Source organism: Pholis gunnellus, assembly GCF_910591455.1.
Source record: "Pholis gunnellus genome assembly, chromosome: 15".
NCBI classification, from domain to species: Eukaryota; Metazoa; Chordata; class Actinopteri; order Perciformes; family Pholidae; genus Pholis; species Pholis gunnellus.
The window spans coordinates 14,819,965-14,844,880 of record NC_136542.1 but is presented as its reverse complement, the minus strand read 5'-3'; the positions used below and the strand labels follow the sequence as shown (position 1 = coordinate 14,844,880).

General features: G+C 43.0%; 1 protein-coding gene across 1 annotated transcript in view; it reads left to right on the top strand.

The window, feature by feature from the left end:
- Positions 1–2,231: 2,231 nt before the first annotated feature.
- dlgap2a (discs, large homolog-associated protein 2a) overlaps positions 2,232–24,916 on the top strand; it is a gene marked incomplete at its 3' end in the record, with an annotated part of 134,119 nt that continues 111,434 nt past the window's right edge. Inside the window, exons 1-2 of the mRNA XM_079175051.1 lie at positions 2,232–2,283; positions 2,515–2,562. Of these exons, the coding sequence (XP_079031177.1) occupies positions 2,532–2,562 (31 nt within the window). The 5' untranslated portion in view covers positions 2,232–2,283; positions 2,515–2,531. The remainder of the gene's footprint in view (positions 2,284–2,514; positions 2,563–24,916) is intronic.

Here is a 24,916-nt window from a genome sequence, read left to right as displayed (position 1 = left end):
ATGATTGAAGTGTTTGTGATGGTCCAACAAGACATTTGGACTTATGCAAGAACCACACATCCGAACAGATTTGTCCCTTACGTATAGAATTGGCAGTTCTGTTTAACAAACAGGTGGCATTTTTACACAGACAAAGGTGTAACGCATAACACGTAGGAAACAGATGTTATGATTCGTATGATTTTGGAGTATTGTAAGTCTTTTGTGTGCATGTATCAAACAGTTGTTGTGTAAGTGTCTTATATTCCTACCGTGTGTGAGTAGCTCTGAGCAGAGGTATGTGCAGGTTTGTGTGAGGAGAAGAGAGAGAAATAAATAATAATAATCCCTTCTTATTGGTCCTTGCATTAAGTTTTCATATCTTTTTCTCGCGGGTGTCATTGCCTTTAGGACAAAGTTGGCCCACTGCGGGTCATCCTTTCTCATATTGGTCTGCCCCCTGACCCTGTGGGATGGAGCCAGTCCTTTATGAGTGAGTTATTGTGAGTGTGAGAATGTGTTGTTTGTCTTATATTCCTGTTTTGTTGTTGTTGTTGTTGTTATTTTAGGGCACCCCGCACGCCAGTCTAATATCTTTGTGATTGTCACTCTCCCATATTACTCATGGACCTCTTAGCTTTGGGAAGAAGTCATTCCACCCTGTCTTTATGCATGTGTCCGTCACAGTACTGACACGGCAATGAACTCTGCTATCGATTTGATTCAGGTAATTCTGTCAGGTCTTCAAATACCACGAATGACACTGTGGTAGCATTTTTGTGAATGAAACTTTCCCGCTCACAGAGCAGAACACACGGCCTTATATGGGACTTTAGGGGCGTTGATTATGCAAAAAACTCACAGGACAAATGAAGACAAACGTACATGGAAGTGTTTATATATGAATGCAGGATTACCTCTCCTTTTCATATGCTGCTGATAAAGTAGAAAATGAGACTGGATGACAAGAGTCTGTGCTTGAGGCCCTTCTCCTGAATGAATGATGCAGTGGGTTGATATCTCTTTGAATATCCCCCAGAGACGAGCCATTAGAGTTCATTTCTCATTTACTTTCCTGGTCTTTTCTCGCTTTTCGAGAGGTACCTTTTATACAAATGCCCCTCTCCTTAATTAAAAGGGACACTTATCTGATCGGTCTTGTTCAGGCCCAGAAGAGAAGTGTGATATAGCCACCAAGTGCCAATGTAAAGGAATGTTAACACTATCGCAAGGAGAAATGGAGCCGAGAGAAAGAAGAGGTGGGCTGTCTATGTAACACGAAAGACATTCTGGACAATAATGAGCCTGTCAGTCAGAGACGAGGACAAAGAGGCTTCGATAGCACCTGCTGAGCCACCTCCGCATCTCCTTCTATGTTTTGGTTCCTCTTTTTAGTGGACGTTCTGCATATTTGGGCCTTGTGAGCGCCAATAACGGCATTCAGAGTCACAGCAAACCTTTAACAAACCTGTCATCTCGCAAAGAAATGAAAACAGGATACTCAGCGGAGGAATAAGTCTTCAGTGTTTCCCAAGAACGAGACATAAACTGTTGAACAAAATATTGGCAGCTAAGATACAACTTTGGATCGATTTAGATGTTTGGGGATTTAGTATTCTCGCTGAATAGATTGTAAGACTGCATTCTTGATAAGTATGACCTCCTCAGCCTTGTGAGTATTGCAATGATTGTCCGTTGTAAGTATTTGCTGCTACACCTCCCTGGCAAAGCGAAGGTGCTGATGGAGCAGAGGAAGCTTCTAAAATTGGCCCGATGACGTGACCGCACCAGATCGGCCGATAAGAGTTGCCAGCCTTCTTCCCATCTCAATCCAGCAAAATATACTTAGTTTTTTTTTTTTTTTATCTCTGGGCTGTTCCGTCCCAATGGATTGTTAGCGTATCATATTTTCCTTCACACACCATTTAACCCACCTTTTGACTGTTTTTAGTCTGAATCAGGGACACACAGTTGAAAAGCACACGGGGACACATCATTTAGTGCTCCGCTGCTCGGATCGCGGTGCAGAAGAAAAGGTCTCGGATAAATATGGCAGCAGCTCCTTTTGATGCAAATGGTGTGAGAAATGGGCGTCTCCTGCTACTCTTATTTGTGGCTCGCAGCATGGCTCAGTGCTTTTGCCTTGTTTATCTGCTTTGAGCTGCTGTGATATTAACATATTTCCCTCTTTTTCCTCCCCCTCTCTCTCCCTCCCTCTCTCTCTCTCCTCCTTTGTTGTGCCTTGGAAGGTGTTGCCAGGCATACTGAAGAAGCACTGCTGTATCTTACCAGACAGGAACACAGGTAAGGACCAAACAGATGTCCCCTCTCCAGCAAACACACCAGTCCCACGCAGTGCAGAGACAGAAGGAGAGGGAGCCCATCAGTGGGAGTATTGAGCGGGGGTGGTGATGCCCGAGGGATGGATGCTCAGTGGGTGGGTCACATATGTCTGTCTACCTGTTTTGGGGGAAATTTCGGGGGAGCAGTTGTTGCGATCTTGTGATGATGACAAGCTGCTTCACATCATTGCAGGTGTGAAGAGGTTGCTGATGAAATTGAAGCGCAGGGAGATATACTCAGGTACCTGGCCGCAGTCCTCACAGGAATGACTTCTTCTACTACTGCTCTCCTTTGCGTTTACTTTTGGGGCGACTCAACCTCTCTAACCTCTCGACTGCAACGAGACTGCATGGCCTCCCACACCATCCATCCCACTAACAAAAAGCTCACTAACGCTGCACCGACGCGTGTCGGCCACACAGTGGTTCGCTCATTTGTCATCCCATAGCTGCCTTCTGCAGTGAACTCGGTCCCGTGTTTCGCACTTGGTTCTGCCAGCTGACTGATGTCTACCTTTTGAATGTTGTGTTTCTCAGACACATGATTAGCAAAGCTAACTGCACACCATTCCCAGGTGTGAGAGAAACATGCTGACGAGTGGAGCAAGGGCTCAGCAACCTTGGCGATAAAGAGAGACTTGGAAACCTGCTAAGAGTTTCAGGTGCTGGAGCTCCCGAATTATAACCGATAACTGCGAGGCATCTCGTAGCGTGAAATTAATGTTTGATGGGGCATATAGGCGAGATGATCTGCACTTAAGCTGATAAGAAACTCAACAAACTGGTAATTCAGCAGTTTTGCAATTATTTTGTGCATAAAAGTTCTGTAAACCAGACCTGGGCCAAATCAGAATCCAGTCCACTCCACTTGAAGGGTGCCAGTCGGGTGGGGCTCGCTGTTCAATCAGTCACAGAGGAGTGCGTGAAGAGATTTACAAATGTTAGCCAAAGTTTTTGCCTTTTAGACTTAACTTTCTCAGCAGGACGAGCCGCTGTGTGTTTAGTCGAGGTGGCTGGGAGGCGCCGCATGAATATGGAGGACCCAGGGGTGCACCTCTCGACTGGTCTCAGATCATGATGTTCTGACGGCGTGGACAAAATAACCTCCTAATGACCTTATGAATATGGATGTGTGAAGCTCTGAATCTCTTCCAGAGGTGTCTCAGCAGACGCTGGTGTGGGAAAGAGAGCTAGTTGTCGTCTTAGTTCATGATGTTTTTGTACATTAGTGCACAGGCTACATCGTATGCATGCGACTGTTAACATGAGAGCAATCGGCTTGACTGCACTTGCTTTACAAACCTTTTTACAAAACGTCGCTCCAACCCGAAAATGTCCTTATTCTGATTGATTGCGCTGTCAAGAAAACGGAGTACGCGGCGCCTCTCTTGAATACTCAGCAGCGGCGCATCAACAAACCTCAAACTACTTTCACCGAAGTTCATAGATCATCATTCAGCCGCCGGTTTCCATCGCAGAGCCTTTGCAGAATCGACTTCAGCCAGGCACCCTCACACACACACACACACACACACACACACACACACACACACACACACACACACACTGGCACAGTTGTGAACGACCTCAGTGTCCATACAATGTCTACCTTGGCATCCTGTTTCCATGGCAACACATCCCGCGGCGTCAGTAGATGCAAAGGCCGCATTGTGTCCATTTTCAGTTAGCATTACTTACCGTCTGCTGATCGGATGATGTTGGTCTGTTGTGTTCGTATATGCTTAAACAGAGAGCATGAATCATCGGGTGAGGATGCTCGTTGGTGAGTTCAGCAGTGTGAGCGGGGCCTGGGGGGGGGGGGGGGGGCCTCAGCAAAGACACACGAGTTGAACGATTTAGTGCGAGGCTGGAGGAAGGAAGACGTTAAGAGGAAGAGGGAAAATGTCTGGGACATGATAAAGAGCAAGTAAGATTAGAAGAGACTTTGAAAATAATGGGCATGAAAAGATTGGTATCTCCTGCTGCTGAGTACGATTAAGACAATGCATTGTGTGTGCGTGTGTGTGTGTGTGTGTGTCCATGACTGTGTGCATGTGCTCTGCTCCATTGAGCGAGGGGCGCCCTCTCCTGGGCAGTTTCCCAGCTTTCACTAATCACATCTCCTCCTCGGAAACACTTCCTTCAGCTGCTCCCCACTGCTGGCCTCTCGCACTCCAAATCGTGTGCCTGGAAACTGGCGGGATGAGACTTATTATATCCTGACGCTCTCTCGGTTATCAGTGCGTCCCTCTGCTCGTAAGCGAAGCGTTTCTATGCCACAAATTCACGGATTAAGCCTATTTATAGACATTAATTAACTTGTGAATATTTCACCATTCTGTTGCCACTTTTCATTTCCGTGCGGAATGTCTGGCACCCGTTCATCATCTCTTCCATCCCCTGTCCAGAGCCTCTCTCCTGCTCTAGCATTCTGGAAAAATGTATCGAGTACTTTACACATGACTCACTGAAACCTAAAATCTGACTTTTGGAAGATTCGTCTGTAATGATAGTGAGAACATGTTCACATCCACTGCATGAGCAGCAGGGTACCTTTTTGTTCCAGAGAGCAAGTACATCACATTGCTTATGCCACAATTATACCATGAATGCAAAGATGCTGTGTAGAGATATGCTGACTGGTCAATTCTTGGATGCCCTTCTGTCATCCTTTGCAGTATTCGGACACTACTGTTTTGCATTCATGGCCTCATATCCTCATCGATTTTGTCTCCCCTGCGTCTTACAACCCACCTTTGCTTGCGCGCGCGCACACACACACACACACACGTTACCCATTGCCTCCATTTACAATTCCCATGTGTTGTACTCTGTGTGCAGGTAAGTGCACCTACTTTTATTGTTTGTCTTGCATTGTAAACATAGTATTTACATATGGTTTTCAAATGGTGGAGCATGCAATGTTCAGTTGTTGTGCATGACGTTTGCTGCTGTTTTTGTGAAAACCCCATCATGGTATTTGTTGCATGTGTTCTGTATAATAAGACAGGACAATACACACAATACCAAAGCGCAAAGATGTTCAATTTGTAGGCATTTTTTAAAATAAAACAGAGCAGTAGCCAATTCTCATATTTAAAACGCGGCAGCTAATGATTGTCAGTTTTGTTCAAAAAGGACTCGCCAACATTAGCTTCTTCTCCAAATCCAGTTAAAACACTAAAAACAGAACATAAAGCTTCATATTTTGTTGCCTTCATGGGCAGCGGAACATTGTCAAATAGTGTCTTAGTTAAGCTAACGCTAAACAGTACAGGGCAGGTGAAACAAGTATGAAAGCCAAATACATTTCTGCTGTGTTAAAAGCACCGTCATGTTGAGAGTACGTGGTTAGAGAACAAGTCGTCCTTGTGTAACGTGCAAAGACATTTGTGTTGAATCAATGTTTAATGTTTAAGCTGCACTTGCTGTTACTTTGTGTGCGCGTGACGCTGCCGAGCCTGTCCTCTGTTCATTTGGACTGTTGGTTTTGTATGTAAATGTAAATATATTTCATAAACCTGAACAACCAACTGCCTTATTGTACAATGCAAACAGTACCTATTTAAATGCAGCTGGTTAGCTCGAACGCTAATAGAGTATAGCTGGGTTACACTCACAGTCTTTCATGAGATAACTTTCCACTCCTGCTGCGTGTTTTGTGTCAACTTAAAGTGGAAAGGGTTTGTCTTAGGACATGTTGCCATGGAAACAAGTTGGCCAAGGAGGACTCGGGGGATACGGAGGAGACTTCAGAAAGCAAGAGAACTTTCTTTGAGGTGAAAATCGGAGGTGCACTCAGCTGTGTTAGCACTAGTGGCCCCCTACCGGCCGTGGGCTGGTTAAAGGTAGTCAGTGAGGAGTCAAGAAGGCAGTCAGTGGCAGTATAAAACAGGCTATAAAAGGTGTTTTGAAAAAGTGTGAGTTCACGCAACAATGCGAGGTCCTTGAGCATGCAACCATGACTGGCCACCCACAATATGATGCAGTTTGGTGCCCAGCAGTACGAGAGATTAGCCATGGACAGACACGGACAAACACTCACTCACATGCGCACACTAACTCACGCACGTACACGCACAACCGATGGCATTGTCTCCTGGCAGAAATAGCAGAGATAATTATCTGGGAATTGTGCTTTAAAGTCGTCTGAACGACGTCATAACATTTTGTGTATCGGGGAACTTTTTCTACTTGATCCTAAGAGCACCCTGAATACTTCCTGTGTCCGCTGTCTGAAAACGTCCTGTTTCGTCCTCATCCAGAGACAGCCCAAGTCCTTGAACAGCATCAGTCTTGTGTCTTTTCTCTTTACCTCACTTAGCCTCTGTCCGAAGTCACAGAACGTCCATCTTAATGCTTCACACGTCCTGCCCGAGCCTCCCCGCCCCCCCGCTGTGAATCTGACTGACACCGGAGTGAATCAGCAGCTGCTCTATTAGTTTGAGTAATTAACGGGCGAGCTGTCGCCTTTCCCTCTGTGTCAGCCGTGCTTTTGTGAATGCATACACACACACACACACACACACACACACACACACACGATGCGCATGGACACCCAGTTTTCACGAGCACACAGTCAGTCGGAGCACACATGCATAAATGTGTCCTCCGGCAAGACTTGATATCAATCTGTAGCGAGGCAAGACAACCAGGGAGGGCCTGTCTCCCTCGGATAGCTCTCAGAGGCCTTGATGCCAACTCTGTATGCACTTCGTACCCGCTCGACAAAAAAAAAGAGACGCCCACAGAGAAAGGGAGACGCTGTATTAGAAAGATACGAAGCATAAATAAGATGCGTGGACTGCATGAGCAAAAAGAGCGGAAGCAGATTAGTGAATATGCATGATGATGATGGGGGGGGGGAACAAGAGAGAAAGATGAGAGAATGAGTGAGAGCTGACAGAGTAGAGTGTGCTGTGTGCCGAAGGCCCTCAGGAGCTCTCCTCATGTCTGCTAAACTCTCGACAAATCCTGCACTATCTCTCCTCCCCAGCCTTCCCTACTTTCTACTGTTAGTCTGTACCCTTGACACCCCCCCTACCCTCCCTGCTCTCTCCTCCCCTGCACTCCCTCCAGCACCGCCGAGGCGTGTACCCACTGAACTGTTACAAGGGTTGGTAGCTCTGAAACGCGGCCTCTTCCTCCTGGCCCCCTGTCTCCACGCAACTGCGCTGCCGCGGCAACAAATTGACTGTGAGCAAATATGACACAGAGGAATAATGGATCAGAGGTACACTCAGTGATACTTTTTCGAAACGCAGCTCCCATGTGTTGTCAGAGATCTCTGAAATAGGGCGCGCCAGTCATGGTGCAGTTTAGCTAAATATTCATCGCGCAGTGCCTGTAGACATTTCGAGAGCACTGCATTTAAGTTGAAATGAGCAGGGGAACTTGTCTCAGTGTCTGGCCACTGGTGTGTGTGTGCGTGTGTGTGTGTGTATTTGCACATGTAGAGAGAGCAACGTGTATGTCATGCTCTGATGATCTCAGGTGTTAAATCTTAGGCCTGTAGTGGGAGATTATAATATTCTTTTGTCGGTAGCCGGTATATTGGTCGCTGATGGAGTTACGGTAGCTCGTTGGGTCTGTTGGTGGGTGAGTCCCCATGCTAGCTGGCTCTATACCTGTTGGTTGCTGGTTGTTGGTAGATGGCATTTTGCCAGCTGACGATGTAAGCTGGTGTTGAGACGGTGCCCTCCTGATAACCCTCTTGCACTCACTCACAACAATACTTTGCGTGACAATATTGTATCGATACACAGACGCCAAATAATCGATCTTTTATAGTATAAACTATCAATAATGCAAATATAAATTAAACCTTTTTCATTACAATTGCCTTTTTAGTCAGTTTTTGTGTTGAGTTGTTTTTCTGGTACGGTCATGTTTAAAGTCAGCGGGGTTGGCAGGAAGTTGGTCAAAACAAAAATGGAGTGTTTGTCATTCTGTCTGTTTGACTGACAAAACCAATTTTGCTGCGATAAAAATGATTGAAGTGAGATGAACAGAGTGAAAAGTTAATCTTATTGGATAAAACAGATGTTGACAAACTTGCTGTTGAAAAAGGCAATAAAACGATTTATCGCAATATATGTTATCGCAATACTCAGCATATCGCAACATTTCTAATATCTCCATAAGATCATATCGTGACTTAAGTATCCTGGTAATATTGTGTTGTGGGGCCTCTGTTAATATCCACCCCTCCTACTTTGTAACATGTTTATTTAGATAAACGTGGTATAGATGGTGGCATTGCGTTCAGATTAAAGTTCCCATTGAACCAGCCATTGCCTTTTAGCCTTAGCAGATACAGTAGATATGAGGCCTGATCAAGTATCTGCTCTTTGCTTGGGCGAGGGTAGGACTAGAGGATATTCTAACATTAATACTGGTCTTCCACAGGAATGCCCACCCAACTGTGTTCCCTGTTTGTATTGATTACTGCGAATGTTGGAGAAAATCCCATTTCTTCAGTGGCATCCATAAGTGTCGTACTCCAGGTGTGTGTTCGTGAGTGTGCCGCACACTTACCTGCCCGCGAATTAATTTGTGCGTGTGCGCTTCATCTCTCTGTAGAGGCTCCTGTCATCAGACTACACGGTGTCTGACGGGAGGACAGCTGGTCTCTGTGGAGTGTCTGTCTCGTTTTGTCCCTGACATAATGAGCGAGCTGGGAGTAGGCTTTGATTTAACGCTGAGTCACTCCGTTCCAAGCTGCTTATTAATGAGTGAATGACGGTGGCAGGACGTGAACGAAATGGGAGGAGGTCCCGTTGTTGTTGCTATGATGGCAATCCCTCAATTCCCTTTAATTCTTCCTATCTCTCTATACTCTTCATGCAGTAGAGTGGTACATTTTGCTCTCATGCTGCTGATTTTAATTCGGTTTCAGTCTTAGTCTTTTGCTCAAAATGTAGATTAGATTTAGCTTGAGAGGAGAAGCTATTGCATCTATGAATTATGCATAACTTAAAGCCTTAATATAATTTAATCTGTTGAGTTGTACCAAAATTCACCCCCCAGTACAGTTTTCATGAACGGGGAAAAGAAACCAAAAGTGCATTTTGTACCAAGGCTGTAAACATGTTTATTTCTGCTGTAAAGTTGAGCATTTTTACCATTCGGGTCTTTGGAGATTGACTCGATTTTGGAACCAGGCTCCATTCGCCATTTGAGGAACTGCAGTTTTTGGCTCTTCCGCGTCCGCTTTATTGCTCAGCACCGGAGGTTGCCGCTTGGTTTAGGCATAGGCTGCCAAACCAATACGTGACGATCTTGTTTGGTTAATGACTGAATATTGTTTTGATTCTACTGTGGTTCACGTTACACCTTTTTAAGTGACTGTGCATGTGCTGTATATGCAAGATGAGGATTGAAAGAGAGGGGCATATGTATGACATTTTTTTTTCCTTGAGGACATTGAGGGGAAAGCTGGAGCCTATACCCGCATGTTAATGCTACATGCCTCCACGGAATAGCCTGATGAAATTGGGGTCGCAAGGTGACAGAGACGGGTGATTGTAGAAGCTCATCTGAAATCTGTAGAGTGGTTGTCCGGCTAGATTGTCCAAACAAAGTCGGACAGTGTTTGTGCTTGTGTGTGTGTGTGTGTGTGTGTGTGTGTGTTTGTGTGTGTGTGTGTGTGTGTGTGTGTGTGAAGGTGATAGTGAGAAATAGCTAGCTGTCTGCTATGCTCTGATGCTCCCAAGTGTCTCACCGCAGACTTTGTTTCACAGTCCGTCTGTGTAGAGTGTCACGCAAAACGCTTGTACGTGTCAGAAATGGTTCGAGTCAAAATGAAGAAGTTGGAGTCTTTGCCTTTTGAGTAAAAAAAAAAAAAAGACCTGTCATTGAGTCTTGGGCTTACTTCACACACACACTGGCAGAGACCAGCTATTTGATCGGCCTGTGGATATGTGTGTGTGTGTGTGATAGATAGCCCACTGTCGGTCATTATTAAGGTCTATTTAGCAGCAGATAACGAGAGCATAGAATGTATCAGCTAATTAACCCCCCCCCCCCTGTCCTATCGTCATGCGGCTACACTGCTTTGTGACTACACTCTGTTTCATTGTCCGTTGTTTCCACAGTCGACCAGCGGAGTACAACTGTCATTGTGTGTTTTAACTTCCTGACATTGTGGTATCTGGAAGGCTTTCAGGCCGTACACAGGCTTGCAGTGAAGGTGCATTTATCGTATCGTACCTTCCCCCCCCTAGTTCCCCTGTAGCTATGATGAAAAGATGGCACCCATTTGGCAGCCTGGAGCTCTTGTGACACCTGACAAAGACTGAGCTCCACCTGTTTGGTCCGAACATGCCGCCGGCGGAACAGTTGTAACGTCTTTCTCTCCGTTATGCGCAGCGTTTATTATTCGTCTCGTCTCTTCACATTTGTCATCGCGCGTCTCTCTTTGCTGACACGTGCAGTGTCGGATGTGTCCACCGCCATCACCGAGTAAGAGCAAGCAAATGAAAAACAATCTCAGTACAAACATTTGTCTTACTGTTTGCACTGTCAAAAGTCCAGGTTCCAGAAGGAGGTTATAACTCACACTATCACTTCTCCCTGAACAAAACGTTTTCTCTGCCTGTCAGCCAGCATTGTCGTCTTTTTAGTATTTACCACAGTTCAAGTTTAGTTTAGTTTTTTTTTGTGTGTTGTTTGCTGTGACAGATAACAGTGACCATGCCTGGTAACAAGATCAGTTTGTTTTACAGAGGAAGTGACATTATCTGTGGAGGGGCTGTGGCCGGCGGGCCAGCGGCTGGCTGTCTGGACAGGCTGGCTGTGATTTGATTAGCCAGGATCACAGCCACAACAAAGACGAGGCAGGAAGTCAAATACCAACAAGCTGCTTTGTTATGACTGATCCTCTCTTGTCTCGTGAAGAAAGTGACAGATTTAGGACTGCAGCTATCAATCCATTGAATTAACATAATGTTGTTCCCAATAATTTCTCAATTAATCGATAGGTTGTCTTTTCTAAAATGTCAAACAATAATGAAAAGTTCTCACATAGGAGAAGCTGGAACAAGCGATGTCTGGCCTGAAATTACTCAAACAATTCATTTATTATATATTCACACACACACACACACACACACACACACTAACTTGAGGCAGAATTTCAAACAACATACTCGTCACGTGAAGCCTGACGAAGCGTTTCCTCTGATCGAATGACTTCACGTGAGGACTTTAGGTTGGCAGCAAACAAAAAGCAGGTTTTTTTCAAAGAGTATCAACATATTGGAGTTCTTAAAATGTTTCTCAAGAGCAGAAATAATATACATTTATGTTACAATGCAGAAAAAAAGAAATCTATTACATTCTTCTTCGGACAAATTGTCCTTTTCAGCTTAAAGAAGGAATTTGCTTTTCACATTCGTTCATTTTATTGTGAAAAGTGTTACGCCCGGTCTAGGGGAACCTGGACGCAACACAGTATAAGGTCTTCCTCTCTCTCTCCCACTCCCAAGAACGACCAGTTATCCCAATGTTCAGTCCATGATATTTATTAGTGACACCATTGGTAGCGATATACGTCAGGGTGAGCCTGGCCCAAAATAATAAACAAAACAAGCTTCGTTAATCAACTATCTAACCTACCCAAACTGAACAAAAGAAAAGACAGGCAGCTTCCCTAACTCCCTACCCAAAACAGGAGAAAACAGAGTAAACAAAAGAGCGGCTCACCCCTACCACTACAGGGACTGTTTATAGAATGTACTAGGGCGGTCGCCCCGATCTGTATCCGATGCAGCACGGTCCGTTTGGGAGTCGGAGAGAAGAGAGAGAGACGGCCGGCCTCCACAGGTGCCTTCTTATGTCCCGCCTCATGAGTCCCCCGTCCAATCACCGGTCACCTACAGGTAGCACTGAAAACTGTCACACTACACAGCCCCAACCTCAGGCAGGGAGGCACACAGCATATAAAATCCTATATTATGACTCGCAGTCATAACAAAAGTGAAATAATAATTTGCCTTTTGAACAAAACTCAAGTTAAAATCTGGTTGGCCAGCTCTCTATTAATACAGGCGATGACAGAACTCTCTTTTTTCCTTTATTTCCTTTCATTTATTTCATTGTATTTATTTTTATTCTATTATATCCATAATTGTTGAGGTAACACTACAGGTACATTGGTTAATGTGTTTGGGTTGGAGAGGGGAGGCTGCTCATGTTTATGTGACATGAAAACCTCCTGAATATAAGTTAAAACAAGTGTAATTGTACAAAAATCAAGGCATCCTGAGCCAAATAACAAAAAGTGGTAGCAGTCAAAGTCTATTCTGAATCCAAAGTTACAGGTCAGATATGCTACTGGTTTACACGACAGGAGTTTGGTGCAAGTATCTTACCACAGCATCCTACATCAGACCCACGGGAAGCTTGAAGTGAGCTCTGAGGCAGACTGGCACAAAGACTTCCTGCCCCCAGGTAGCACTGAAAACTGGCCGACCATCCTTACACTCTGCTGACGGCAGCCTGCGGCTTGCCCCACACAGCGAGCTAACACTGGCAGGACTCAAGAGCGCGACTGAGTCTTCCCCCCAGTTCAAACACTCACCGTCAGCATGGCTCCGAGAAGCCAGCTACTACCTGGGGCAGTTCTGAAAATATGCTGCGGCCTACCTCAGAGCTCTCCAGCTGTCCTCTATGGAGTTGTTTTTTTTCCATACTATACAACATTTCTACAACTGTGTGATTATAAATACCGTGGCTCATTGGGTAGAGAGGGTCGTCCGGTAACCGCAAGGCCGGCGGTTTCATCCTTGGCTGCTACATGTCCTGTGCCAAAGTATACCTGAGCAAGACACTAAACCCAGCCCACTGCTCCCAATATGCTAGGGATTGGTTAAATGCAGAAATTGAATTTCATATGTATATAATGACGACTATAATACATTTAATTTCATTATATTTTTTAAATAAAGATGTCTACATTTCCCTTTCTGTCCTGTAAGCTAAGCTCTTTTTTATTCTACTAAGTAAATAATCAATGTAAACAATTTGATATTCAAGGAGGGATTTGGTAATCCTAAAATCAGTATGGTGGCACCAAACATCCTTAGCCAAATAACAAAAAGTGGTAGCACTCAAAGTCTATTCTGAATCCAAAGTTACAGGTCAGATATGCTACTGGTTTACACGACAGGAGTTTGGTGCAAGTATCTTACCACAGCATCCTACATCAGACCCAAGGGAAGCTTGAAGTGAGCTCTGAGGCAGACTGGCACAAAGACTTCCTGCCCCCAGGTAGCACTGAAAACTGGCCGACCATCCTTACACTCTGCTGACGGCAGCCTGCGGCTTGCCCCACACAGCGAGCTAACACTGGCAGGACTCAAGAGCGCGACTGAGTCTTCCCCCCAGTTCAAACACTCACCGTCAGCATGGCTCCGAGAAGCCAGCTACTACCTGGGGCAGTTCTGAAAATATGCTGCGGCCTACCTCAGAGCTCTCCAGCTGTCCTCTATGGAGTTGTTTTTTTTCCATACTATACAACATTTCTACAACTGTGTGATTATAAATACCATGGCTCATTGGGTAGAGAGGGTCGTCCGGTAACCGCAAGGCCGGCGGTTTCATCCTTGGCTGCTACATGTCCTGTGCCAAAGTATACCTGAGCAAGACACTAAACCCAGCCCACTGCTCCCAATATGCTAGGGATTGGTTAAATGCAGAAATTGAATTTCATATGTATATAATGACGACTATAATACATTTAATTTCATTATATTTTTTAAATAAAGATGTCTACATTTCCCTTTCTGTCCTGTAAGCTAAGCTCTTTTTTATTCTACTAAGTAAATAATCAATGTGAACAATTTGATATTCAAGGAGGGATTTGGTAATCCTAAAATCAGTATGGTGGCACCAAACATCCTTAGCCAAATAACAAAAAGTGGTAGCACTCAAAGTCTATTCTGAATCCAAAGTTACAGGTCAGATATGCTACTGGTTTACACGACAGGAGTTTGGTGCAAGTATCTTACCACAGCATCCTACATCAGACCCACGGGAAGCTTGAAGTGAGCTCTGAGGCAGACTGGCACAAAGACTTCCTGCCCCCAGGTAGCACTGAAAACTGGCCGACCATCCTTACACTCTGCTGACGGCAGCCTGCGGCTTGCCCCACACAGCGAGCTAACACTGGCAGGACTCAAGAGCGCGACTGAGTCTTCCCCCCAGTTCAAACACTCACCGTCAGCATGGCTCCGAGAAGCCAGCTACTACCTGGGGCAGTTCTGAAAATATGCTGCGGCCTACCTCAGAGCTCTCCAGCTGTCCTCTATGGAGTTGTTTTTTTTCCATACTATACAACATTTCTACAACTGCAGTTGGCAGAGCTCTACTGAGTCTTCCCCACAGTTCGAACGCTCACCGTCACCTTTGGTTCCGAGAAGCCATGGGCTACTAACCAGAATGTAGTTGTTAACATATACTGCAGGACACTCTCCAAACAGCTCAACACAGTGAGCATGAATCTGCTTACATGAAAGGGCAACACCCGACTGTAATAGGTTGAAAAGCCTCAGCCAACGAGCCGGATGATAGACCTTCACGTCAACAGGGAGCCCCCCCAGGAAGCCTGACCACAGTCAAATAAAATAAAACTGTACTATAAATTATGAGCAGTTGTTTTCCCACGGCCTACCTCAGAGCCTCAGAGCTGTCCGGCTGTCCTCTGTAAAGTTTTGGAAGATACTGAGTTTAATTTGCATAAGCACCTGGCTTCATACATAAGATGACACGTCAACATTCTAATTTATTCGAGTCACAGAACAGTGCATGTTCCATCCAGCATTCTATTCTATTCTCAAGGGCAGATAATGTCTTCTTTTAGGGATTCACTATTTGCTAGTCCAGCGTTCACTATGTTTTCCATGGCACAATTTTCACAAAACTCCACACATTATGACCCGTTAGCAGTAATGAAATAACCCAGTATATTACAAATAAAATGTGTCTATTGCTTTGCAGAGTCACAAGTCAGAACAAAAGTTTAAGCTGTTGCAAGTAACTCAACAAATTCTCCTTTTAAGTTAAGCTGTCTATGTTTGCAAATTCATATTCAAATGCTAATATATTGCATCCCGTGTACTTGATGGTAACTATAGCAACATCCAATCTCACCTGCTCCTGAGTTTGGGAATTAGTCAGTTGATGGATTTAAGACCTTAAAACAGTTTTGACCTGAAGTATTTGGTGGTTAATAGTTATTAAGACAAATAATAATAATAAGTCTTTCTATTAATTATTTTTTGTTTGCGTGGCACGTTTCACCGCTCTGATTGGAAGAAAAGATTACCCAATTTACATTTTACTACTATGACTTTTTTTGACATAATATAGGCCTACTATGACTTTATTCAATATGCTATACTGTGACTTATTTATTACTTTATTCGACATGCTAAAGCTAAACTATGACTTTTTTAGCTTGTGAAGTAATTCATATTTTGCTAGCTACAATGTTAGCGAGCAAGCAAGCTAAGGTTAGCCAGCTAGCTGTAATTTAGCTATGCTGCATGGATTTGGCAAAAACTTTTTGGACATACTTTATATGACTTTTTTCAATATACAATACTTAAACTTTTTAGACATACTGTAATGTGGCTTTTCTTTGACTTGGTCCATAATATTTTGTGACAAAGGATGTTCTGCTTAATGTTTAAAATGTAAAAGGTATTGTGGACTCTCATCTTAGTACAAATATTCATTTTTAATTGAAAGCTTTCTAAAATTCCTCTTTTTGGGGTCCCAGTAAAGGAGGACGATGCTGTAGGATCTCTGAAGTACTTAAACTGCAGGCTTGCTATCTTAGTGAGCGTGCAGTATGAGAAAAACGGAACTGTGATCTCTTCGTATCACCGCTGTGCTTTCTGAAAGTTGGCATGCTTCGAATGGGATCAACATGTATATTGCCTGTGAGAATGCTTCCTGTTAAAGGGTGAAATTAGCCTTGTGTGTTTCTATTTTTTGGAACCTTTATCAAATGCAGTCAGTTGTAACTTTTATTTTCTCACTTTGTTACCATAGACCTTTATGTCTTTTTTTTTATTGTATCTGATATCTCTTTGTATCACCGCTGTGCTGTCAGAGTCATGCAGAGATTAGCTGTGAAATATTGTGTAATTTACATAAACACACATGACTGGATGAGATGCAGGATGAGGAGGAGCTTGTTGATGGCAGAGAGGAATCCTCAGAGGGAATTATTGTCCTGTGAATGACTTACTGTTTTCAGCCATAAGATTGTTAAGACTATTTTCAGGGATCATTTCTATAGTGTTTGATTTGAGAAATGTGTTTCTAAAGTGTTTGGTCTTGCTAACCACGATGATGAGATGCAATATTTCCCACTGAGCGTGAAGCGGGCACAGAGAAGTGATTCAGTTCACACACTTTCTGCCATTGATGACCGTTCTTTACTTCCTTGTGGAGTTAAGAGGTGGAGAATATGGACAGAGTGGTTTTCAGAATAAGTAAATGTCAAAAGAACACGGTTGTTTCGCCAATACATGTTAACATACAGCAGAGCTCTAAACAAAAGTGGAGACAACACGCTTCGATGGGGCTAACATGTATATTGCCTGTGAGACTGCTTCCTGTTAAAGGGTGAAATTAGCCGTGTGTGTTTCTATTTTTTGGAACCTTTATCAAATGCAGTCAGTTGTAACTTTTATTTTCTCACTTTGGTACCATAGACCTTTATGTCTTTTTTTTATTGTATCTGATATTTTTGGGGCGATTTCTTTATGGTATACTAAACTATGACATATTATTGTGACAGTGGCAGTGTGACTATATCCGTCAAACTATACTGTGACGTTTTACGACCTTTTCGACACACTATACTTTGATAATTTTTCAGCATACTATACAATGACTTTGTGACTTTCTTCGACATACTTTACCTTTAATGTTTTTGACATACAATATTGATTTTTTTTTGTGGACCTCTTGTCATTCCATACAATACAAGTGTTGACCTTTTTCATCCTGTACTATGAATCAACAACAATAATTCCAATAAATAAAGCTTGAGGACAGAGATGCATTGTAAAATTGTTTGAAATCCAGTGCTTGTAAAAACTGTCCAAGGGCAAAGTCTCATAATAAAAAATATTTTAAAAATTAAAAGTGAAAAGAAAGGATCCAAATGTGACCATTTTATTCTTAATTTCATCCTGTTTTTTTCTGTTTTTTTTTTTTTAGATTTTGAAGTTCTCATTACTTCCTTGCCTTCTGGGTAACACTTCATTTTAATAGTGTTGAGATTGAAAATGGTTACGCCATCCACTACAGCTGTGCCTTTATGTATATTTTTCAAAAACACAACATGTTTAAAGAATAATATAGAATTATTTAGTTTAGATAATTTGTTTCACAAGTACTATTAATTTAGCTTATTTCTTTTCATACGTGGAGTTTTAATGTCACTCCATGCTATCCAAGAGGGAACTTGTGTCATTATTTACCAACCAACGGTGGACCTCTGTCATTCCTTACAGTACAAGTGTGGACCTTTTTACTGTAAAGTGAATCCAAGTGTAGACTGAGCACACTAGTATATTGAAAAGTTGATTTACATCCAGTGCTTGTGCAAACCGGTCAGGCAAGTATTTTGGAAAGGCTGATGACAAATCAGTTTTTAGTGAACTAAAACTGAAAAGAAAGAATCTTATTAAGTATTTAGGTACTTAAGTATTATATTCTTAATTTAACACTGGTTGTTTTTGTATTTTCTTCCATTCTTTTAGATTCTAAAATACACGTTGCTCTCCTGCCTTCTTGGTAGCCATTTAAATTAATACAGTGCCAAAAATAAAACTTAAGGTATCCACTAAAGTTGATTATTTTGTTACCATTTTTCCAAAACAAACATGTTTCAAGAGACTGATGTCTTCACTAAGTGGCCTGTTAGCCCCTCCACAGTCTGAAAGACAGGCTTGGGGCTGCAAGCCATTCACACAATGGAGGAGTGTTTAAACGACGTGTGTGAATGGGGTCGTTAAAATCCCTGCCCCAGCCTGTAGGATAAGTGCTGCGCATGGACTTAAACACTCACACACATGCAAGTCCCCACTTGGCTAAAATTAAAAAAAATCTACCAGAGGGCTTTGGACATGATTTCAGCTTGATATAAGGCATGACCATCAGGGTACCTAAAAAATGTCCCCTGTTTGTTCCTCGGTGCACAGTTAGTGGCTGTGTAACGACGCCTAAGCCCACTGTTGGATAGGTGCGCCGGTGCACACACACACACACACACACACACACACACACACACACACACACATACACACACACACACACATATATATACAGTACTGTAGTCATACATGAAGTGTGCCTTGCACAGTTAGATGTTAATACATAAGGTATTTTTATAATTAATTCCTAATGTTAATCTTGGTAACTTGTTAATATCGGTTAATATAAGGAAGTGGTCCAACTGCTCAAAGACAACCCTAAAAAAGTTGTTTGCTTATCAATAGTTTATAACAATCTATATAGATCTATCTATCTATCTATATATATATATATATATATATATATATATATATATATATATATATATCTTTAGTCAATCATTTCAACCATAAATAAGGTAATTACTGGAGTAACAACTTAACCCCTACAATGCAGGATGCCTCATTAGAAAGCAGTAACCAAAACAAAATTATAAATAAGCTAATATAGTTTTTCAAAAGAATTACCACCTATTTCCTTTAATTTGCAAATGCATGCAAGTCCATAAATAACCTCTTCACATAAATCAAACACTCAAAATGCTTTCTGAACTGGATGAAGTTCGCTTTCTTTGCACTCACATGGCAGCCAATGAAAATCAAGTCTCCTTTCAGAACATGTTGTATTGAAGGGAGCATTCGTTGACGTATTCACGTGAACAAGCCGTGTGTGTAGCTGCTGTTACCAGTTTTCTTTGGGATCTTTGGGGAGCAGAGGTGAGTGTTTGCAGACGTCCAAATTGGATGTGTGTTCAGTATCACCGCTTCAATTTAGTATTGTAAACAAGCTCAATTCTGTGGGAAAGACACGTTTACTTTCAGATAGGCAGATAGAAGCAGCGTATTACTTTATTCATAGGGTAAATACACTGTGGTGTTTGTCAATGATGCTTATCAAACAAAAAACGACATATTCTCACCGGGCTCGTTTTTTAAAACTTTCTCTTGTTTGACTTCTCTCTGTCATTGACCTTTCAGACTGGTCGGGACCATATTCTGCTCTACATACTGCCATCTGTGAGTGCCTCTGTCCATTGCCTCTTTTGCCTTCCTGATCTCGCTGACCATGAGGGTTTTGGGTTTCTTTTTGTGCATCAAGGCACATCCGCCTCCGCCAGGCAGCCGAACCTCATGCTCCTACAGCGCACACGTCCACACAAACATAATTTGTTGAATATAATTGAACGTGTTTATGCCCAGAAGGGCAGGCAGATCAAGACCAATTCAAAATAATAATCACCAAAACAGCATGGACATTCACCCTCACATTGTTTCTGAGCATCACTTTGGCTGATGGTGATAGTTGACTAATAAGAAACATGCGCAGACCAACACTTTGCCACCCTCTCCTGCTCAAGGACACGGAAAGTGAGACATCAGCTGTAGCTCTCTTTGAAGTTGTGACTGACTCAGGCTTTTATTGTACCGAGTGTAAGGCTATTTCAAAAGAGTTTCTCACATTTTTCTTGATGTGTCATCAGTTACTTCTCTTTGTCACGGGGAATCGTTATTTCTGGAGTCACCTTCTCCTTCTGTTCTGTCATTGCTGCGCACAAATTGGCATTTTTGCTTCTTTTGTGAAGTCTTCTGAGAGTACCTTTTATCAAGGTTGCAGTTGGAGTGGGTTGTCGATAGCTTTAGAAGCAAAAAGATGAGTTAACATGCTCAGACATGAAAGAAGGCTGACTCCCAGTGGTGGACGCAAACCAGTAAAGGAATGAAATGTGTGAAGAGTGGGTAACATGTTTTTCATTGTGTAGTATTTCTGTTGTAAAAATGGTTGCGGATTAACCAATTAATCCGCAAATTATTTTAACTCTAGAATAGAGCAAATATGGACCAATCAGTGTCATGCTGTGTTACAATGGCATACTAGCATACTACTCAGTATGAGTGGTAGATCAGTATGTACTGCATACTACCTACTAAATAAGCAATTAAGCATGATTTCACTAGCAGACTGTTGAACACTGAATAAATAATATTATGCTGAAGCGACAGCTGGGTCGGTTTCAAGGCACCCCACCAGCAGCTCTGTCACATCTCCGAAAACCAACGCAGCAAATTTAGATTAACTGGCCACACATTGGGAAATCCCAATGGCTACTTTCTCGCCTGAAACCATATTACAACTATATAAAGTGACATATTAACAACTTTTAGCCTGGCTCAAAATCTCAGATGGCTGACGTCTGGTCTCAAAGCACCCAGGCGCAGTGCATTGTGGGTACGTGAGTATGTGGAGTAAGCTCACTTCTCATGCTCAGAAATTCTTGTTAGTGTGGTGTACATGAGGGCATTTCTCGCATACACAAAATCCCCATACTACGCAGTGTCAACTGAATAGTACGCATAGAACACCGCCTCAGACTCAGTGCCTCTCTAGTGACGTCCAGACTGTCCGATTGCGGTCCGAGTCAAACCTCCAACCGGGCCGAAGATAAAAGACGACCAGTGTCAACCTCATTGCACAGATCACCAGGTTGATTCACTGCTCAGGGTTAAAGTTTACTGTGTGTCACAGGAATGTAAGAGAGGAGAGAGAGGGAGGGTTATTAGAATAACCCAAACTCCATGCAAAACTAATGTCATTGCAAACCCTAATTTAATAATTAATCCCAGTCATCAATTCTTTGATCTATAAAGTCTTATATTTTCTGTTTTTGATCTCTTTTGAGGTCGCTGTCTTAAAAGCTTGAAGAAGCTTATTCAGTCGTGGAAAATTATCTTTGGTTATGTGACAAGCAAGACAGTAGTGCTGACACACCATTGATGTTCTGTAATCTTCTTTGAAAGCAGAAGATTAGAGAGCTGAATTTGATTTGAAGAGGTAGACTTAATCAGAAAAGACAATTAAATGAGAATAATAACATTACCACGGTGAGAGACGAGCAATCGTTTAAAGGGTCAAATTGGATTTAAAAGGAATAGTTCTGCATTTTGGGAAGTACTCTTATTTTGTTGACGAACCATTTCTTGACTCTTGTCTTCAAGGTGAAGTTGCCAGACAACGAGCTCCAAACTTCGCATAAAATAACAACTTGTCATTTCAATATTTTTGCTGTTTATGTACAGATGATACAAGCTAAATGTATTTATTTTTTAATTATAAAAACATTTTATTAATTATTTATTCATCTTTTTACTTGTACAGTTTGCTTGACTGTTTCCAGTCTTTATGCTAAGTTAAGATAATTGTCTCCTCGGTCGAACTTCATTGAAAGAATTCTAACTATTCCCTTAAAATAAAATACAGTCAGCATGTACTTCAGAATTTAAATCAAAACCCTGCAATACTACTGTTATTTAGTGAGTGAAATGTAATAAATGTCACTCTTCTGTAATCTAACATTCAAAAGACTAAAGTAGATATCAAGAGTCTACAATCTAAATGCCAGGATTGTGATTTATCAGCTTTTTATAGTGCCGTTGAGGACTGGCTAACACCAGTAGCTCTGTTCCAAGCTCTCAGTAGGTCAGAGGCCACATTAAACGGTATTAAATTGCATTAGATGATACATCTATTAGGGTAATAGCTTGACAGTCCATTGATGCATTGGGCAAAAATTATTGGAAGAATTTCAAAGAGCAGCAAATTCAATTCCTTCCTGCAGGGACACAACAGATGTTTGACAGAGTTTCCCTCAGTTGTGAGACTCCCTGTGAGGGACCTCTGCAGGCACAAGTGAACAAACAAGACATCCGCCGTCTGAAAAGTTCTTAATATGACGACGACCCAGGAACGTGAGACGGCTAAGCAGTGTAAGAAGAAGCTCTTGTTTGTCATACTTCAATTGGACAAGATGAAAAGAATAATACCTGGAAATGTAGAAGGAAGGAGGACCCTGACTGCTTTGACAGTTATGTGGGCGGATGGATGTTACGTAACTCAGTCAACGGTGGATTTACCAAGAAACTCTGCAGTCAGCATGATAAACATGAGGTTGACATCTGTGGATCGGAGAGACATATCTTGGCAACTATTGGATTGATTGACGTGGTAAGCATGATATATTCTAAACAAACTAGTATTGATGGTAAATGGACTACATTTATATGCAGTGTAGTGCTTTTCTAGTGTCAGCGACCACCGCATTTTTTCCGACACAAGCCAGCATTCACGCACACGTTCATACACAGGTGGCAGAGGCTACCATACAATGTGCCTGCCACCTGCCCATCAGGACCATATGTTGATTGGACGTTCGCTTTACCTCTTGATCCACAGCTGCTCATATTGATGTCGGCAATTAGCTCAAAGCACCGCTGTGCCTGATTACAGCTGCAAATGCTGCTATGGCTGCAGGCTCTTGCTCTTGTTAATACTTACGTTACAAGCTGCCCAAACGTGCACGAACAAAAGTGACTCAAGGTCATATTGTCACGGTAATACTCTTTCAAGGTGACATCATGTTCACAGGCCAAAATCAGGTGCTTCATAATGAGCTGAGAGGGTGCTCTTGAAACCCCGCATCAACGTTAGCACCTCACGTTAACCTGGCAGGGAACAGAAACGTAAAGCCACCCTGATGGTGCAAATCACGCAGGCCTGAGCGCGGAAACAAATATTGGTTTCCCCCCCCCCCCCGGCCGAGCAGAGCTTGTGAAAGCAGCGCTTCTCCTAAAGCAATAAAAAGCCGGACGGTCATGAAGACAGATGGAGGTTATCGCGCCCATCCGGCACAGGCCCAGATAAGGCCCTGCTGGGGACCACCACGGGGGGGGGGGGGGACACAGACACAGGGCTCTCATTAGGACGGCAGTAATGGCGTTTCACCATCGCGCGCCTGCCTTCGGCAAAATGTGCTGTGCATTTGAGAAAGTGAGAGGTGGAAAGAGAGGCGGTTCATTAGCGTTGATCCACAGCTTTTGTTTGCCTGCTGTGCTGCATCATAGCTAATCAGTGTGTTACACTCAGTGGCTACATACACTGCCACATGTTTAACGCTGTCCGCAGATGAAGCCTACACATCAGCCTGCCACTTTGTAAACAAAGTGGTGGAGCGAAATCTTGAGGAAGCATCTGCATAAAGGATAATAACACTCCCCCCCCCATTAATGGTAAACGGCTCATGCATCATTTTGTGCGGAAAGTCGTTTGTGATAAAGCGTCGACAGGCATCGCATCCAACCTGAGGGGATTGATGGCTCTCTGTTTGGGCCCGCGTAGACGACAAACAGGCTGACATGTGGTTGTCATCATAATCAAGAAGTAAAGGTGTGAAGAGGTGGAAGTGACTGAGGACTGAGGGATGAATATGGATAGGGATTGCACGCTGCTGAGCACTCACCGTGTCACAAAATAATCACAGAGCTGCTTTCATAATTAGGTTTTGTGGGCTTTTTTGTGTGTGTGTGTGTGTGTGTGTGACAAATACTCCTTTTTCGCAGTCCATGCATTACGTCTACATCTATTCAATTTTCTGCACCACCAACCCATACAGTATTACAAGTTCAACTCAAACCTGCTTTCATCAGAGGGCGACATCTTATCACAGCCTCTATTTTCGCTCTACGTGAGGCAGATTTACGTAACTCCGCGGCCTGCCACATTCTCAGCTCTGAGACACGGTTTGAAGCAGCTGTTGTTAAATGACTTTGCAGCCTCGCCACACTTCAAGCAGCAGTGAGAGGAGTTAATAATTCATCTAGTTGTGCAGCTTGTGTCTTTACTGTATATATATATATATCTGGAGCTGTCTCGCGTCAGCGGCTGGTACAGTCCGCTTTGATAGTGCTTCAAAGTATTTAGTGTGGTAGCGGAATATATAACAGTACGTTAAATATTGATAGGCCTGTCTGAAGATGTTGCCCAGTTTCTGGTGTTGGAAATCGATTCGTGAAATTCTGCTCAGCTGTTCTGTACAATAACCCCGCGCAGTGCTGTTGGATTAGCAAATCACACAGGATACCTCAGGAGGCACACATGGCTCTCTAGGGGTGTGCAAATGCTATTTGCATGTGTTAATGCTGTGAATTGTACAGCTACGAAAACCAAGAATGCACTTCAAAGGGTTTGGAACATTTTCCCTCTGAAAGAGACAGCATTTACTGGATTTTGCTCTTGATTTGCTTGAGATCAAAGGGGAGTTATTGACAGCGAGGTCTTGCTTGTTCTCATTCAGGCATGCTCAGAGAGCATACTCTGTTACACTGTTTGTCCCCTTTAAGAGTGTATCTCTACAGTACGAGTGCTGTTTGCACCACTCCGCTGTAGCCTCACTGATTAGACATGAATTTCTGAGTGAGACCATGAGATGGTGCTATGTGCCTAAATTGGGATCTTTGGTGTCGAAAAAAGGAAACCCACATCATGCTATA